This window comes from Phascolarctos cinereus, unplaced genomic scaffold, assembly GCF_003287225.1.
Source record: "Phascolarctos cinereus isolate Bilbo 61053 unplaced genomic scaffold, phaCin_HiC Scaffold_4;HRSCAF=312, whole genome shotgun sequence".
Classification (NCBI taxonomy): domain Eukaryota; kingdom Metazoa; phylum Chordata; class Mammalia; order Diprotodontia; family Phascolarctidae; genus Phascolarctos; species Phascolarctos cinereus.
In genome coordinates this window covers 505501679-505521767 of record NW_027555847.1, presented here as the reverse complement: position 1 = coordinate 505521767, position 20089 = coordinate 505501679, and the positions used below count along the sequence as shown (strand labels likewise).

At 40.5% G+C, this 20089-nt stretch overlaps 1 protein-coding gene across 1 annotated transcript; it reads right to left on the bottom strand.

Moving 5' to 3' along the window:
* Nucleotides 1-592: 592 nt before the first annotated feature.
* Nucleotides 593-12122, bottom strand: TYMS (thymidylate synthetase). The gene is made up of 7 exons (XM_020970658.2): nucleotides 11764-12122; nucleotides 9874-9947; nucleotides 5897-6071; nucleotides 4583-4684; nucleotides 2546-2721; nucleotides 1897-1968; nucleotides 593-963 (listed from the first exon to the last, which is right to left on the bottom strand). Exons 1-7 carry the CDS (start codon nucleotides 12038-12040, stop codon nucleotides 826-828), a joined length of 1014 nt encoding a protein of 337 aa, XP_020826317.1. The 5' UTR covers nucleotides 12041-12122; the 3' UTR covers nucleotides 593-825.
* Nucleotides 12123-20089: the final 7967 nt, after the last annotated feature.

Genomic DNA, 20089 nt, shown 5'->3' with positions numbered 1-20089 from the left:
TCTTTATGACCCATAAAGTAGGATATTTGTAGGGGCAAGGTTCAGCCACGTGGAATCCCTCCCTCCTCAGGACAGCTCCCATCACAACCCTTCTCTCCTAAGCCATGCCTTGGGAAGGCTTGGCACAAAAGCATTACTGGAACCAGCAGCTTTCATGACTTCATCTATTTGAAACTGTTTCCCATGCCGTTCATTCCCCAGGGGGAAAAAAAGGAAACCTCCTAAATCCAAAAAAGATCATTGAAGAAGGGATTATCAATTCAGATTCTGTAACAAGCAAAGTCTACCAATAGCAAAATTCTTTGTAAAAGGTAATATAAGCGCATTTCAGGAAGTATAATTCTATACCCAAAATATGTTATAAGTGACTGCCATGAATTCATTGTATATGCAATGTATTTCCCATCTTTGTGACAAAATATTTACATTCTAGTAAATTTTTAAATGGGAAAGTCGACTAGTGACATTTTAGTCCTTACCTGCCACAGTGCTTAGCACTTTAGCTCCATAAAGCATCTGTTGATGGAGATAGCATGACCAGAGAATTCATGAGTACACAGCTGTACTGCTTTAGAGAATAAGAAAAGACCTATTCTGTAATGCAAGAACTGCTTTATTTTAATAATTACATAAGACAAATACTTTGTTTATAACCATTCACTTCTGTTAAAGTTGTGTGTGTATGTACATAAGATAATAATCTGATCTGTTAGGACTTCTGTTTATGTCACAGGGTGAATTAGATTTTCTCCACTCCTAACCCTTTTCCATGTCTTCTTATCCTGGAAAAGATGGAACTTGTTTTCAGCCGGGAATCAGGCTGCTTTAAACAGCCATCTCCATTTTAATAGCTGGGTGAGGATTGTAGTCTTCAATCAGGAAGTCCTCAGCCTGGAAATCATCAATGGTTTTAACTTCTCGAAGAATTCTGAGCTTAGGGAAAGGTCTTGGTTCTCGCTGAAGCTAAAAGTTAAAAGGTAAAAATCAGATTACCACTGCACACCTACAGAAAATGGCTCACCAGAATTTTCAGTGGCTCATCATGTAGGCACCATATTTCACATGGGGCATATATAGCAAAAACTCCAGTCTCTACATAGCGGCAGTGGATGGTGTTAGGCCTGGAGTTGGAAAGATCTGAATTTAAATACAATACTCTATAAAACCCAATTCTAGGGTCTGTATTTTAGTTTTTGTGTGTTGTTTTTGTTTGTTTGTTTTTGTTTTTTTAGGCAGTTGGGGTTAAGTGACTTGCCCAGAGTCACACAGCTAGTAAGTGTCAAGTGTTTGGTCTGAGGCCGAATTTGAACTCAGGTCCTCCTGACTTCAGGGCCGGTACTCTATCCACTGCACCACCTAGCTGCCCCCTAGGGTCTGTATTTTAGAAATAAATTATAGAATTACTGGACAGTTGTTATGCTAGTAATAGTGAATGGACTAAATCTAATAAGCAGTTAGACTACCAATGTGTATGTAGTTTTGATAGGAGCTACAGATGTAGCTGCTTTCCATGATGCCAAACTGTTCGTTATTGCAAGGACTGATGTCTTCACTGTGGTATTCCCCTAGTGATGCAAATCATAGAATACTACATATTTGGAAGAATAAACAAGTAACCCAGAGAGTGACAGGAAGTCTCATGGTGGGCATTCATAGGCTTACTATGCATGCAAGACTGGTATAAAAAAAATGTTATTGGCATATAGAGTACTGTGTGCCTGGAGTCAGACCTGAGTTCAAATGCAGTCTTAAACACTTCCTAGCTGTGTAGCTGCGTTTATCCATTGCAGAAGGAAAGGAAAGGGAAAGCCACTCTACTAACTTTGCTGAGAAAACCTCATGGACAAATTTAGAGTTGGACACAACTGAACATATACACTCAGAAAATTGTCTTACCTGAATTTTCAGTGGCTCAATATGATTTGAGTATATATGAGCATCTCCCAGAGTGTGTACAAAATCACCTGGCTAAAATACAGTGAGAAGAAACAAAGAAGTAGTGTTAGTTAAAACTCAGATCAAAGAAAACAGTACAAAATCCACTTTTCCAGAACACAATAACAGTAATAAGTCTTAAACTTACCATGCTTGTTTTAGACTTAGGTCTCTTAGGTCAAATCCAACATTCTTATTTTATTTTTTTAATCAATTGACTACTAATTTTATGATCTACTTCTCTGTTAGTTTTAAGAATCCTCTCTATTTTTTTTAATCCTACTTCTCTAGATTACCTTATGGCCCTATATATATGTTTTGAGTTGCAAATCCTCCACATATGCCATCCACATTTCATTTGAAAGAGGAGGAAACTGAGGCAGATGAAAGTTAAGTGCCTGAGACAGGATTTGAACCCTGGTCTTCCTGACTCCAATCTAGGATTCTGTCCCCTCCATTATACTGCCTCTCATCAAAAGCGTTCCTTGTAATTAAGTCCCAAATTTTATTGGAAGGTAAAGAATGAAACAATTCTCACTTTTTAAAAAAATTCTAACTGAAGAATGTGGTTCATTTGGTGCTTAACTTAAGAGGAGAGGGAGTTTCCTACCTTTAGGCCTGTGATGTGAGCAATCATGTAGGTTAGCAGGGAGTAACTGGCGATGTTGAACGGCACTCCGAGGCCCATATCTCCAGATCGCTGGTATAGCTGACAAGAAAGCTCACCATTCAATACATAGAACTGACAGAGAGCGTGGCATGGAGGCAGTGCCATCAGAGGAAGATCTGAGACCAGGAATGTGAAAAAAGGGAGATAGTAAGAGGATATCAGCATAGCTCTAAAAATATGAAATATAACAGGACACACCAGCTGCATGCTGTACTCATTTGACCTGGTCTCAAAATGACCCTTTATGATGATAATAATAGCTGGCATTTATATGGTACTTTAAGGTTTGCAAAGTGCTCTGCAGATATCCTCACTGAAAGGTAGATACTATTATTATCCCCATTTTACAGAGAGGAAACCGAGTCAGGCAGAAGTTAAGTGGCTTGCCCAAGGCTTCTAAGTGTCTGAGGCTGGAATTGAACTCTGGTCTTCCTGACTGCAAGTCTGGAACTCTATTCACCTAGATGTTGCAGTGACAGTAAGAGAAAGATATTTAGTTATTGTGTTAATCTACTAGGGTTAATACAATAACTAAATAAAACTCTTTATGGCCAGAGACTTTTGATTTTTCTCTTTGTACCCCTGGTGCCTGGCACATAATTTGTTGTTGAGTTGATAGTGGAATGTTTTGCCATTTCCATCTCTAGCTCATTGTTATAGATGAGAAAACTGAGGTAAAGAAGGTTAAGTGACTTGCCCAGGGTCATATAGCTAGTAAGTGAGGCCAAATTTGAACTCGTGCAGATGAGTCTTCCTGATTCCAAGCCTAGTGCTCTATCCACTTGCCACCTAACTGCCCTGAAACATAACAGTAGGTGTTTAATGCTTACTTGGAAAAGATAAGAATTCTAACCTTTCATATTTAGTTTCTTTCTCTCAGTATAGCAGGATTATGGTAGGTACCTCCACACCTGGTTTCATATGGAGGTAACAGTGGCACCATCTTATTCTTAACAGCTGTTTTAAAACAGTGCCTGTTAATGACACTATTTGGGTTCTTCTTGGCAAAGATCCAGCTCATTTTACAGATGAGCAAACTGAGGCAAACAGGTTTAGGTGATTTGCCTAGGGTCACATAGCTTGAAGTCTGATTTGAACTCGGGTCCTCCTGATATCAGGGCCAGTGTTCTATATACTAGCTGCCCAGCGACAGTAACTAAGGTTGATTCCCTCCAGCTCTAAATTCTACAATGTTCTGTATTCTTTGTTCTTATCCTTATTTATTATATTTCTGAATTTTTTTTTCTTTTGTTAATGTGCCTTCCCAGAACAGAACTACTAAATGTTTTTGTTGCACAGGTCACCGGTCAGTCAGAGATTCAAAGAAAGCCCTTACTCTGTACTTCTTAAATGCTTAAATATCCCAATTATATTTTCCCCACATAATACTATTTTATTTTTTCCATTTACATGTAAAGATAGTTTTCAACATTCACTTTTATAAAATCTTACAAGATTTTGAGTTCCAAATATTTTTCTCCCTCCCTCCCTAAGGTGGCAAGCAATCTTATATATGTTATACATGTACAAACATATTGAACATATTTCCACATTAGTTATGCTGTGAAAGAATCAGAAGAAAAGGGAAAAAACATGAGAAAGAAAAAAGTAAGCATTGATCTGCATTCAGACTCCATAGTTTTTCTCTGGATATGGATAGATAGCATTTTCCATCGCAACTCTTTTGGAATTGTCTTACATCATTGCACTGCTGACAAGAGCTAAGTCTATCAAATTAGTCATTGTACAATGTGGCTCTTACCATAGACAGTGATCTCCTCCTGGTTCTGCTCACTTCACTCCGCATCAGTTCGTGTAAGTCTTTGCAGGTTTTTCTGAAATCCGCCTGCTCATCATTTCTTATATAACAATGAGCAGGCGGATTTCAGAAAAACCTGGAAAGATTCTGATGTTTTTGAAAAACCTGCAAGCACGGTGGCCAGTTTATGATTACGATTTATTTTAGGGGGTAGCTACCTTTAGGATTCCAAGCACACATAATGATCCTTCTGTCATCAGGATTGGTTTTGATTGTGTCAATGACTTTTTGCAGTTGATCCACTCCTTGTCCGGAATAATCTGAAGGGGAAATAAATTCCAGAAATATTTATAAACAATAGAAAAAGACAGAAACAGAATAAAGAAGATTGTAGAATCTTAGAGCTGCAAGGAATAGATCTTAACCTTCTACTTAAAAATGCTGAAATCATGAAATAGCCTCTTCAGAGTGCTAGAAAGTTCTCTTTGTGGGAAAGTCCTTTCCTGGACTGACATGATGCTTGCCAACAGCTGTTACTTGGCTCTGAATTTGAAAAAACTTTTTTCAAAAAAGGATAGTTAGATATAAATTAAGGAAACTATGTCCTAGAAGAAACAGAAGGCCAAGTACAACAGGTGGTAGCAGTAGTTAGATCAGACAGGTCAAATCCCAGGAATTTATGAGGGCCTCTGATGACAAGTGCTTTACTGTAGACAGAAATTACGTTAGTTTTTCATTTTTAAATTCAATTTTATTTTCAGTTCCAAATTCCCTCCATCCCCTTCCCCAACCCATTGAGAAGGCAAGAAAAACAGCCTACTAGTACTACAAGGCATAATCATAAAAAACAAATTCTATTGTATTTCTATATGTATAAAGCACTTAGGTTATTATATATTTGTAAAAAGATAAACACAGGCAAATGGGGAGGGCTCCCTGAAAGACAAAGATGGGAAAGATGGACCAAGGGAAGGTCAGTAATTTCAGCTCTACAAAGCATTTGCTGGGAAATAGGACTTGTGGGAGGTTCATGGAATGGGGATGTGTGCAAAGTTTTGAAACAGACAAAGGCAAGAACCATAAATAAAGGAAGGTCCTAGAACTTAAAAAGGTGTAGCTATTTGGAGTTTGTAGAATGGGCCTGTTAGTCTTGGGTTCAAATGCTACCTCTTGACACTCAGTGTGATCTTAGGCAATTAATTTAACCTCCTCAGGCCTCAGTTTCCTCAAGGGGGTTAGATTACCTCTGAGGTCCCTTCCAACTCTAATCTATGATCCCCTGGGGAAGCTGCTTTGGGGTTTAGCTTTTTAGCTTTGGAAGCTCTTCCCTGCCTCCCAGGCATTTCTTCACACAACCCTGAACAGAGATATTTCTCCAGGAGACCTCATGTGGCTAGAGACTGAGTGTATTTTTTTTTTGTTCCCCCAGTATACGTTTCTTATTTCCCCACACTCTTGTCTGAAATAAAAGAATACGCCTACACTCTTGGGAACACATGTGAAAACTTGACTCATCGCTCACATCTCCTTACCTGTGTTCATCTCTTTGTATTCTGCCCCAAAATGTCTCCACTGGAAGCCATATACAGGTCCCAAATCTCCTTCCTCTCTGGTAGTGAACCCCTGCTTGTCCAAAAAGTCTCGAGATCCATTGGCGTCCCAGATTTTTACTCCTTTGGCAGAGAGCTCCTTAGCATTTGTGGAACCCTAGAAGAAGTGGGGAAAGAAGTCCGGTCATTCTACCCACCTCTCAGAAAACTCAAGGGCCTGGCAAAATGGTGGTCTTGCCCTCCGTGAGAGAGAGACAGGACAGTGCAGTGGAACCACACTTAGGAGACACGAGACATGTGCTTGACGCAGGTTCACTCACTGAATCACTTTGGACAAGTCATTTAATTTCTTTGACCCAAAGCTTCCTTATCTATAAAATGGGGATAATAAGGATGAAACCTGAATTGCACTGTACCCACCCTCACAAGGCTAGCATAAGGATCAAATGAAATAACAACGCATATTTAGAGAGTACTTTATAAGACTACCTTGCAAGGTGGGTCAAGGTGATACTAGTATTCCCATTTTCCAGATGAGATAATTTGTACTGAGTGAAAAGTGTCACATAAGTGCAAACTAAAGAGAAGAAAAAAATCAAATATCTATTTCTTGCCCCTCCTCCCTCAAACCTTCAGCTAAAAAAGATCACCTTCTCCCTTGAAGTCAATTCTTCCGTCACCTCCTTGCCTTTTCTGAACTGGACTCAAAACCAGTTTTTCTAAGCGCTATCACTTTCAATGCATTTTTCCTATCTTCCAAGTAACTCTTCAAAATCATCCATTCTTCATTTCTTTTCTCATAAAAGTTTCTTGTTTTGAAAGTTCCCATTTCTCTCATCTTTTCTTTCAAGCTACCCAAGGTTTATTAAGCACCTATTGTGTAACCAGTACTGCTGGGTCCTGGAAATCCAGTGATGAAAGATGAGGTCCCTGCTATCAAAGAAGGTACACAATCAGAATACAATTAAATGCGTTTCAGAGATGAGAGTGGAAGAGGAGATTAAAGAGGGAGGGCTAACTTCCAGCTGAGGGAAAGGGGAGGTGGCTTTCTGAAGGCAGTGGACCTTGAAAAGAATTTCACCAGCTGTGGCTTCCAGGCCTGAGGAACATGCAAATTACAGAGACTGGAGAACAGGATAACGTGAGGGAGTGGATAAGTATTAACAATTCGGCTGGACTGTAGATTGTGTTCAGAGGAGCAGTACACATTAAGCCAGAAAACTAGGTTGAGCCATATTCTGGAGAGCCTTACAGGCCAAGCAAAGACGTATTTTAATTGTTGGGCAGTAGGGAGCCATTGAAGATTTCTGAGCATGGAAATGAGCAAATTTTTAGCAGCAATGTGGAGAGTCTGGAGGAAGAGGGAGACCAGTCAGGGGGGCTGTTTTAATAATGCAAACAAGAGAGTTAATGAGGGCTTAAATTAATGTGCTAGCAGTGAGTGGGAATGGAAAGGGCTAAATGTAAGAGATAATGCCAATGCAGAACCAGCAGGACTTGGGAATGGATTAGATGCAGGGAGAGAGAGGGAGGAGTCAGGTTTCAAGTCAGTAAATATTAAGTACTTTTTTTTTTGGCTAGGCAGTTGGGTTAAGTGACTTGCCCAGGGTCACACAGCTAGTAAATGATTAGGATTTGAACTCAGGTCCTCCTGACTCCAGGGCTGGTGCTCTATCCACTGTGCCACCTCGCTGCCCCGGTAAATATTTTGAAGCACCTATTATATGCCAGACACTGCTAAGCACTAGGGATACAAAGAAAAGTAAGAGACAGTCATGTTCTCAAATACAGCCTAATAAGGGAGATAATGTGCAAATAACTATGTGGTAACAAGGCGAGTACAGGACAAATTAGAGACAACAGAAGGAAGCACCGAGATTAAAGAGGACCAGAGAAGGCTTCTTAAAAGAAGATTTTGGCTGGGACTTGAAGGAAACCAAGGAAGCTGGGAGATTGGAGATGAGGGAGAGAATTGCAGGCATGGGGAAACAGCTACAGAATATGCCCGGAATCAAGATGTCCTATGTGAAAAACAGAAGGGAGGCTGGTGTCACTGGACAGGCTTTGAAACCACTTTGGAGAGGCATCTGGAATTATGCCCAAAGAGTTATTAAACTCCCTTTGGGACAGCAATACCACTACTAGGTCTGTTTCCAAAGATGATTAGGGGAAAAGGAAAAGAACCTATAAGTTCTAAAATATTTATAGCAGCTCTCTTTGTGATGGCAAAGAACTAGAAATTATAGGGATAACTGTTAATTGGGGAATGGTTGAACAAGGTGTGGTATGTGATTGTGTTGGAATACTCCTGTGCTGTAAGAAATGATGAGCTCTCGGTGATCTTAGAAAAAGACTTCCACAATATAATAGATAAGACTTGCACGAAATAATAAAGAATGAATGAGCAGAACCAAGAGAATGTTGTATACAGTAACAGCAGTATTGTTTTAAGAACAACTTCTTAAAACCCAAGGCATTTTGACTACTATAAATACCCAAGTTAACTACAAAGGACATACAAATGAAGATGCTATCTGCATACTGAGAAAGAATAGAATAGAAAAGAATAAATAGATGTATACATATTTATGTCTTAATGGTATATGGGAAGGAGGGAAGAATTTACATTATTATATATTTCAAAGGAATAGCCATTTGTACATAATAGATTTATAGTTTCACAGGCAATCTTTATTCTATAAGTTAAAAATTAAATAAATAAATTTTAAAAAAAGAAAAGAACCTGGGTATGTCATCAAAAGAAACATACTCAGGAAGAAAAGCAGACTGGGGACAGAGAGGGAATGAGGAGTTCTTTTTTAGACCAGATGACTTTGAGATGTTTACACAATATCCAAGTGTTATACCAGCAGGCAATTGGAAATATAGGAATGGAGCCTGGGGAGAGATTAAAACTACATTTGAGAAACATTTGCATGAAGGAGATAACCAAAGTCATCATACTAGATGAAATTGCCAAGGCAGAGAAAGACTCTCGAGAACTGAGGATGTCCACAGTTAAAGGGGAGGAGGAGGAAGAACCTTAAGACACAGGAGGAAATACAGGAGTGCAGTATCAATTTTCCCTTCCTCAGCTCCTGACTCTTCATGACCTCGTTTGAGGTCTTCTTTGAGGAGATGCTGGAGTGGTTTGTCATATCCTTAGGAAACTAAGCAAACTCGGTTAAATAACTTGCCCAGGGTCATAGAGCTAGTTAAGGGTCAGAGGCCTGGTCAGGTCTTGCCAACTCCAGGCCTGGCATTCTATCCACTGCTCCGCCTAGCTGCCCTAGACTTTTGGCTTAGTGCTATTGACTCAAGTCAATAAAGATTAGGAAACTGAATCTTTTTGATAATGGGATTTAGGGTTAGTCTAATTAGTTTAACACCTGGGAAGATACATTAGACCTTTCATAGAGCATCCATAGCCTCCAGGAATGAGAATCTCCCAGCTTGTGGGTAGAGGAGGATGGCCAGAAAATGACAAACACTGAGAGGAGGAAGATAAAGGCAGAGGTCAGAGGGGTTTTGGCACATGGCCAATTACATCTGACTGTCTTCCCTTCCCAGTGAGCCATTTTTAATCCAGTTCTTGTGAACAGTGATACTTTTTCACTAAGAAGATTTTTTTTGTTTTTATCTTAAAAAATAGTTATTGATATCTTTCTTATATACCTTCTTCCCAGATATGTCTCTCCCTCCCTTTATCTGGGGAGCCAGCTGTTAGGAAAAAAAAAACTAGCTCAGAAAAACTAATCAACAGTCTTCTAGTATATGTAACGTTCCACTCCCATAGGTCCCCCACCTCTGGGGCTTCCATTTTCTAAGCAGATAACTGCTGGCTTCCTGTCTGTACCAGCAGTGAGGCAGAGTTTAACATCATGATGCTACAGGAAACAAAAGCAGTAATAACACTGTGTTCTTTAGAGAAGTTAGATGAGAACTTCAGGCATCTTTACCTTAATAAACCACAGCAGTTCCTCCAGCACACCCTTCCAGAACACACGCTTGGTTGTCAGCAAAGGAAACTCATCTAAAAAAAAATCCACAAAGAATCATAGAAAATTGAATTAGAAAGTAAGGCCACACAGAAAGCACTATTCTATGCTGCTTCAAAAATCTGTGGTGGGGGAGTCACTGGTGTCCAGGAGCACATAGCATTGATGTAGGTTGCTACATTAGCAAAAAACCAAACTAAAAAACGATGGATTCAGTGCAACTAGCCTGTGTTACCACCTGCCACACACAGTAGGGGGTGTTCTGCTGAGAAAGGTTAGGATGCCAGCATGGAAACAAAAACCTGTTGTAATGTGTCAGGCAAGCTGCCTCTTAGCTCCACCACCATGAAAACCCCCTCCAGGACAAAGTCCCCTGCATCTTGGTGGTTACCAGAGAAGACTTGCTCTACACCACTACTCCACAGTCCATTTATTCCACAAATGATAATTTGCTCAATCCGAGACCAGCTGGGCCAAAAAAAAATTAGGTTAAAGGCAAATGAAAGTAATAGAAGTTAAAAATCTAAATAACTCTGCTCATGGGTACCTAATGTCTTCAGATCATTTGCTTAGGCAGAACAGAACCTAAACTACTATGCTCATGAAATGTCTGCTCTACTTTTTAGAGTCTCTGGAGGATGAGCATCATTTGCATTTGTCAAGGGTTAGATAATTGTTATTTAAGTCAATGTTCTGAGCACAGTTGGAAGGAATTTTAGAAGCTTTATCTGGTCCAGCCCCCTTTTTAAATTTCTTTTTTTTTGCAAGGCAATTGGGGTCATCTCCCTGTGCCCAAGTGTCCACATCTGTAAAATGAAGGGGTTGAACCGGCTGACATCTAAGGTTATCTTCCTGCTCAAAATCTATGATCCTATAATTGGGTCCCAAGTCCCAAGTGATGATGTGTGTCAGTCTTTTCTCCAGTCTCTATGTGCTCACTGGATAGCCCTGGATTTGGTGACATTAAGATATGGGTTCAAATTCCATGCCGAAAAGTTTTAGTGGTGTCCTATTGAGCAAATTCAGGTAGCTAGGTGGGGAAGTAGAGTGCCCTCCCTGGACTCCGGAGGACCCGAGTTCAAATTCCACCTGCGACACTTACTACCTATGGGACCCTGGGCAAGTCGCTTAACCTCTGTTTGCCTTTATCTATTGAAGAAGACGCCAAATGGGGTCATGAAGAATTAGACTCGAATAATCGACTCAATAACAACTGAGCAAGTCACGCGGGGGCCTATGGGCTTTAGTTTCTGAAAAATGAGGCGAGCAGGAATAAAAGCTAAACGTTGTGAAATCGTAATGAGCAAGCCTGGCCCCAAAGAAGACATCTAAGAAGACGCCTCCACTCGCTGCTGCAGGGATGGCTTACCATGCGTGAGTATTACCAGACCTTTTCAATGTTGGTTAGGTTTTTTTCTTCTTTATTCTGAGAAATGGCTCCTTCAGAATAGATGGAGGAAGGATGGATGATTTAGGTAATGGCAAGTGATTGAAAACACAAGATTTCAATTAAAATGCATTTAAAAAAAACCCAAGTGAACCTCATGGTTAATTTTCATGAATTACCATGGCATTTTAGAGCTTGCAAGCGCTTTGCTCACACAACCGCCGGGTAACGCGGGTCACGCCAGGGGGGGTTATCTCAATCTAAAGAGAAGAGCTAGGTTCCCAAGACGGGGCTGATCCATCCCCAAGCATCCCCCCTAAATGAAAGTCAGGGCCGGGCGGGGGCGGGGAAGGGGGGTCGGCCCACGTGGGCGCCAGGGCCCTTTCCCGGGCGCGTGCCCGGCCTTCTGAGCCGCCTCCCCCCCTGCCCCCTCCCGACCGTACCCTGCCGCCCCCGTCTCTCACCTCGGAGGTTGTAGCGGGCTTGCAAGCCGAACACGGACACGGTGCCGGTGCCCGTGCGGTCCCCCTTCTTGCAGCCGTGCTGCAGGATGTACTCGATCTGCTCCAGGTACTGCTTCTCCCCGTGCGGTCCGGGCGGCGGGCTGGGGCTGGGGCTGGGGCAGGGGTCGAAGCTGGGGTCGGAGCCCGGGCTGGCGGCGGCGGCTGCAGCAGCATCCTGTGGCTCGGCTCTCGGCTCCGGGCCCAGCTGGCTGTGCAGCTCGGAGCCTGCGGCGGGCATGGCTGCAGCGCGGCGACAGAAGAGCGGGAGGAAAGCGCGGCCCCCTTGGCGCCTTTTTCACTTTAAATTTAGGCAACTCCTCTTCCTGCTGCAAAAAAAAAAAGGAATTTCCGTTCCCGAGAGACCCCGAGTTGGGCCCCCTGGCTGGGGCGTGTGTGCGGTGGTCGCCCAGGGAGGTAGAAGTTGCACGAGTATTTGCTTGCAGCCCTCTCCCCCTGTTCTCCCACGGCTCCCCACTACCCAGTCTTGGCATCTGTCTAGCAGAGGCGGCTCAGCCTGATGATTGACATTTGTGTGGCTTATTAGAGTGTGCAAAGCGATCGACTTAATGCCCTTCATTACGGAGCCTCCTCCCACCTTTCCCTGCCCTTACTTGTGGATCCAGTGACAGCGGCCTCCTGGCTGTTTCACTCACAATATATTCCATCTCTTGCTCGGGGCACTCCCTCTGGTGTTCCCCCGTGCCTGGAATACTCTCTTTTCCTCCACTCTGACCACTGACATTTCTGGCTCCCTTTAAGTCCCAAATTAATTCCTATCTTTTACAGGAAGCCTTCCCCAGTCCTTCTTAATTTCAGTGCCATGACTCTATTGATTATTTCGTATTTATCTAGTATCTGTCCCACTTGATTTGTATATGTTCGTTTGCATGGTTTCCTCCATTAGACTGTAAGCTCCACCAGGACCTGACAGCCTTTTGCCTTTTGCTGTGTCCCCAGCGCTTAGCCCTGGTGCCTGACGCTTTATAAATGTTCATTAATTGGTTGATAAACCTCACCCCAGCAGAATGTAAGCTCCTTGAGGGCAGGGACTATCTTTTGTCTCTTTCTGAATTCTCTGTGCTTAGCACAGCACCTGACACCTAATAGGGGTTTAATAAATATTCGTTGATTCGTTGATTGATAAACCATAAATAACTGTCCTCACCCGGGTATAATGTAAGCTCCTTTAAGGCAGGGCGATGATTGACTTGCATAGGCACTGAGAAAATTCTTGTTGAATTGACTTGAACCTTTCGCCCTTGGGGAGAGGTCTACTTCTCACACACCACTGGCCTTAGGATTTCGATTCAGTATATGGCTTGGCTTATAGACATTTGAGAGGCATTTCGTGGCAATGCAGAGCCCACGAAGCCAGGAAGACCTGGTTACAAATCCATGACAGATACTGGTTGTGTAACTTCGGGCCAATCACTTAACTGTCCGTGCTCTAGGCCGATTCTCCATGAGCCCATCTGTTGCACAGAAGGTGAGATCTACATTAATAGGAGTTTGCTCAATTTCTCATATACCAGTGAAATCGCAAGTCTGATCCCTGTCCCTGTATGCACATATCCAGAACTCATTCGGAGTTTTCCCCCCTACTCCCGACGCATACTACCTTTTAATGTGGCCATAATGGGAGACAAGCATCATGCCTGTGACTTTCCTGAAGTCTAACTTTTTTGGCTGTTCATTGAAACTCATGACTGTTGTTCAGTCATTTCAGTCATGTCTGACTCTTCATGACCCTAATTGGCATTTTCTTGGAGTGGTTTGCCATTTCCTTCTCCAGCTCATTTTACAGATGAGGAACTGAGGCAAACAAGGTTAAGTGACTTGCTTAGGGTCACACAGCTGGTATGAGGCTGAATTTGAACTCAGGTCTTCCTGACTCCAAGCTTCCAATAAGGAACAGGGGGAAAGCCCAGGAGTTAGATGAATAACAGTTTGTTCCTCTTAAGGATTTATGAGATCTTTGTAGTTCAGTAAACATCTGTAGCCAAAGGAACTTATAGTTAACAATAATTTCCCAATTTAGCAATAACATTTTTAAGTATCAGTATCCTGTAGAAGCTTTAGTGTGCCCTGCCATTTTGCATATCATACATATCTTTGTTCAGGAATCCCAAATTTCTTCCATCTGCAAAATTCTGAACTCCCACAAAAATTTCAAATAATAATAATATAAGTAATAAATTTTTTTGCTGTTAACAGAAGTTTTCTTGACTTCTAGGGAATCATCCTCTAGAAATTAGGAAACATTTTCTCATCAGTCCCTGGCTCCACTACTTGATTAACAAAAACCAGGAAAATATTCTTTTATACAGTCTGTTTTCAAATAAATCACTTTCTAAAAGACACTTCACAGAAGAGACAAAATTAAAAGATTAGGCATCAAAGAAGTTCTGTGAGTGTCCTTAAAGGCCTTTAGTTGAGGTCACTCATGTTCTTTTTCAGGTTGTACATTTGTATTAAGTCAAAAGCACCATAAGTACATGGGAAATCTTCATAGATAATGGAAAACTCAAGGTTTAAAAATCCATTTTGTTGCTTTTTGGCGTAAGATTTTAATAGGGAAATAGAAAAGAACTTGAAATTGTTTCTGTACACCCTGATCCCTTTGGTCAAACCATCCCTCAAAAGGGAGTTAGCCCAAGTTTTGAAGGCCTGGCTCATTTAGTCTGTCATAGTAAATTTCTTCCTATTCAGTATGGATATAAAATATGTACAATCTGTCACACAGGACAGGAAAGTGCACTTGAAACCTTAAAACACTACATAAATGAGTTGTTTGTTTTTAACATTAAGTTCAGGTGATTTTGTGGATTATCTGCTGTCTCAGATTCTCATGGCTCTACTAGGTAGGGTTTTTGAGGGTTGACTTTTTTTTATTTTATTAATTTATTTTGATATATCAGTAATCACTTCCATATGCTTTTGAGTTTAAAATTTTTCTCCCCCTTCCTCCCCACCACCCTCCCCAAGACAGCACACAATCTGATATAGGCTATACATTAACATTCCTATTAAACATATTTTCACATTAGTGATGTTGTAAGTAAAAATTAAAAACAACAGGAGGTACCATCAGAAAGAGGAAACAAAACTCAACAGAAGAGGAAAAAAAAAGTAGCAATTCAACTTCCATAGTTCTTTCTTTGGATGTGGATAGTATTTTTCATCACAAGGCCTCTGGAGATGTCATAGATCCTTATATTGCTGGGAAGGGTTAAGTTTATCAGTATTAGTCACGAGGGTTGACTTTAATAAGGCTAACTTTGGATTTTTTATGCCGTCTACATCCTACCACCCCAAACTCAGTGTTCCCTGACCTGTGCCCAGACTATGTCATACACCGATTTCCCCTCCATCTCCCTGAAATGCACTCTCTTCTCACTTTTACCTCTTATTATTCCTAGCTTCCTTCAAAGCTCAGATCAGGTGCTCCCAGGTCCCAGGTGTTCTGTTCACCCCAGTTTACTGACCACTCCCATTCAGATTTTAGACCCCTCCTCCAGTCATCCCAAACTACTTAGCCACTCCTAGATCCCTCCCACAGTCTTTCTGTATATAAGCTCCGTTTTTGTCTCCATTAAGGTGCTCAGGCTCTTTTAATCTACCCAAAGGCTTAGATGCCAATCTAGCTCCTTAAGAGTCTGCCCAATATGACGGATGTTCTAATAAACCTTGACTTTGGCTGAAAGAAGGCCTGGGTCTAATTCTTTTGAGCAAGATCCACATGTTGTGATATTGGGGTCCCAGCACCCCTAAACCTCAATATTGTGACTAACCTTCAATAAATAGAAGCCAAATGAAAACGGGCAAGTTTTAAGGGGTGGCTGAGAAGGGTTGCAGTAAGAGGAAAACATCAGTTTTCCTTTTGCTGTCCTACATTAGCTTTCTGAGATTCCTATTGTGTACCAAGCATTTGCCTTTTTCCTTTTATGTGACCTTCTCCCATCCACCCCCTTTGTTTTTCCTTGCCTTCTTTCTTACAGTCTCAGTCAAGAAGGCAGCACCACATGACCTGAGGTGGACCTAAAATCTGAAAGACCTGAATTCAAATCCTGCCCTGAGATACTTACTGGCTATGTGACCCTGAGCGAGTCACTCTCAGAAATCAGTTGTTTCCTCATCTGTAAAATGCAGGAGTTGGACTTGACTCCCTTCCAACTCTAAATGAATGAGTGCACGATTATACACATTTATTATTATATATAATTGTACATTATACATAAATGCTTATTCCTTTTCCCTCCCCCTTATACCTTGGAAATTGCTACACTCCAAAGCAGGGCTCAATTGATTGTTTTGTTGATTTTTTTGGATTTAAGAAAGTGATGGAGAAAATGTTAATAATACAGATTAAACACTGGTCCTGGAGTCAGGAGGACCTGAGTTCAAATGTGACTTCAGACACTTACCAGCTGTGTGACCCTGGGCAAGTCACTTAACCATGATTGCCTCCAAAAACCAAACAAAAATAATGCAGATTAAACTTAAAAGTGTGTCATGGACTCTTTTTTTCCCTAGAGAGCCACTTATAAAACATTTACCAGCACACCCCTGATTCAGACAAAAGGAATTCTTAAAATCAGAAGCAAGTATGTATGTGTATGAATAAACAGCCAGGAAATAAATACATGTTCAATTACATAAGCAGTTTTGGACATGGACATTAAGATTACCTCAGAACCAGTAGTCTGAAAGAGGTAAATGCATTCCTAAGCATAGGTCAAAGCTCACTATTTTGATATGCAGGTGAGGGCAAAAGTGATGCACAAATAAATTTTATATGGCCTTTTTCCCCCCTACTTGTTTTCAGCTTTATTTCAAAACATTTTTCTTCCAGTTCGAATCAGAGGACGTTTCCAGACCTCTGGTTTGCCCCTAAGTGATCAGATTTCCATCTTAACTTATTCTTGCCTTGTCCTAAAAAACATAGACAGAGGATGTGGTGAAGTCATAGAATTTTAGAGCTAGAAACAGTCCATCATTTCATAACAGAGGAAATGGAAGATCAAGGGAGGGGAAGCCAGAAACTCAAGTTTTCATGATGTTAAGATTATTAGATGAGGTTTGGAAATAGCACTTCCCAGTGGCCTTTTCTAATTTATCAGGCCATAAGTGCCTAGAAAAAAACCTGAGTCTCATCTAACCTTTATATCGTCTCCAAAATGTATAAGAAATATTTGCTGAATTTTATTCACACCAGGTCTGTAACAAGTGTTTTCCTCAATTAAATTGAATTGACTTACCTTCGGTTGCTAAGTGGCAGAGTCAGGACTATATTCAAGCACTCAATTTCCAGTAATCTTTCCATTTCATATCAAATATTAGATCCATCGTGAAAGTGCTCAAGTACCTCCCAGGGAGTAATTTAACGCTAGAAAAATCTACCTGAATGGGTCCTATACATTTGAGATGCAGCATGGAAGAATAAAAGAGCACCATACTTTATACAAAGGGTACACATACTTAGAAAAACCTAGAGAATCTGATTTTACCTTTTGCTTCCATTATAATTTTTAAAAGACTTTATCTTCCATTAGGAATGATTATCTTCAATTTTCAGTGACTCCAAACAATTGAACTTTCTAAGCTCTGTGTCTGTGGTCTAAGAGAGTAAACTAACACAGTCAACAAAGAGTTATTTAGAAGAGGAATTATTTTGTAAACGAAAAGAATCCCTTTTAATGCTAAGAATAGCCTTTTTTCCTTTAAATACTGCTTCCACCTTGGGCTCATCACTTTATCTCTTGTGCTTCAAGTTAATGATCTGTAAGATTATAAGATCACTGTAACAAATGGTTTGTGTTTACATTCATAAGATGTTGCAAGTATAGTCCAAGAAGAATTGATGGGGTACAGGTCTGAGCTGAGACCTTTGCCTCTCACCCCAAAACGATTTTGGGTCCCTTCTGTCTGTGGGATTCTTCTAGAACTGTCCTACTTGATCAAGGAAGTCTGTAGCATTCACTTGAAGCTATAATCTCATCAACCGGCCTTTCCTTCTTCCAATTCTTTATTACCCTAATTGAGCCCAGCCCTCCATCTCTATTAGCCCCAGTGGCCCCTAGGCTATTTACCATCTTTGATTCTATCTAAGATTCCTTTCAACAACTCCTAGTCACTCCCATCCAGATCCTCCCTAGACCCTCCTCCAGTAACCCCCACCTACTGGACACTCCCACCAAGGTACCCCTTCTTCCAGACTCCTCTTCCAGTCACCCCAAACTACTTGGCCTCTCCTAGATCCTTCCCATAATCTGGCTGCCATTTAGGGGCTGAGATTTCCTCATGTCTGCCTGCCGGTCTTTTTTCTTTAATTATTATTAATTTATTTTGATTTATCAACAATCATTCCCATATGCTTTTGAGTTTAAAATTTTTCTCCCCCATCCTTCCCACCACCCTCCCCAAGACGGCACACAATCTGATATATCGCCTGCCTGTCTTAAGCGTGTCACAAATGTTTAGATTCTTAAGAGTCTAGCCAATATGGATGATCTATAATAAACCTTGTCTTTGGCTGAAAGAAGAATTGGGTCAAATTCACTCAGGCAATACCCGAGTGTTGTGATTTTGAGGTCCCAGCACCCCTAAACCTCTAAACCTCAACAGAATGATTAGATGTCAACCAAAAGCAGCATGTGTTTTTCATTAAAATATTGCCATGTTAAAGGAAAATACTACAGTGTCAATGCATATTATAAATGTAAGACTGAAAAGAAGGAAAACCCCCAACATATTAGTAAAACAGACATTTCAGAGACTAGATCTTCATTTATTTAGTTTTTAAACAAAACCCACAAAATATAGAGCATCCATACACTAACTATACTTTTTTTTAACTTAAAGCATGTTTTGAACAGCTATTAAACTACAATAGAAAATTAATCAATTCTCAGTTTTTCATGGCATTCAAAACTAATATTTTACCACCATAAAATCACATATTTAGTGCATTCATCACATCTTTCTCATCTGTTTCACGATTCTGGGACCTCAGACGGAGGGGTATGTCTAGATCCCAGATGTCAGCTGTATCAGATCATCTCATCTTTAAAAAAAAAAGGCAATAATAATTGTCATTTTTGCAGAACACATAAAAAATCAAAACAGTGTTTATTATCTACATTGCTGTAGTTAGAATAGGATAGAAAGGATAAATATCCTTGTCAAGTTACAAATACTCCTCCAGTGTTTAGCATCATTTAGCTCAGGTGAGATCCTTTTCCCCTTTGGGGAAAGTATGAGAAATAGTTATAAAATAGCAATATAAGAACAGAGGCTTCTGGTGATAGCTTTTATAATTACAGCCTAGGGTGTAAGACAATAGCATAAGTGGCTTTAGTTGTTGAAAAATAAACAATTAAATATTATTAGTCATTAAATAAGCAGCAAACTAACATGTAAAAGTTCTATTTATTCCTATTTGATTAGATGCTTACTGCTCCCTGAGGTTTTCCTAGATCGCAGATGGGCCTTTCTCTCTAGTGGGAAAGCCAAATAGCTTTTTGGTGCTTTCCTTGCTCACAATTGATGAACAATAAACATTTATTATTTATGGTAATAAAAGATACATATCTATTAAGCTAGCACTTAATAGATGGGCACTTAATAGCACTTAATGTTCTAGGTATTCTAAATGATAATATTACAGAATCATAGATTTAGAGAGGGAAGAGGCATCAGAAGCCATTGATTCCAATCTATATATTATACGGATGAGGAAACTGAGGCCCAGAGAGGTTCTGGGACTTTCCCAGGATCATACAGCTACTAAGTGTGTGAGACAGGATTTGAACACAGGTCTTTCTGATTCCTAAGTACCACTTTATGGAAATGGCACTTAGGAATCAGAAAGACCTGTGTTCAAATCCTGTCTCACACACTTAGTAACTATATGTACATGGTACATGGAGGAGATAGATAAAGCATTTAAGTGCTTAATAGGGGCTAGGCCCTGTGCTAGGTGTACAAAATCCAGAAAACAAGATGGTCCTTATTCTCAAGAAACTTACATTCTAATAAAAGAGATGCTGAAAATTAGAGAAAACAGATTTCTCCCAGTAAGTCAAGCACTTTTTTTTCCCTAACGGTGGGATGGTGATATGGGATGGAGCTTCAAAATGGCCTGTTGTTCCTTATGAACATTTGGAGCAAACGAGGGAGGTAATATGATATAGTAGAAAGAAAAATTAATCTGGAATCTGGAGAACCTGACTTCAGTTAAATCTTTCAGGTTCTCAGTTTCATTCTCTGTAAATTAAGGGAGTTGGAC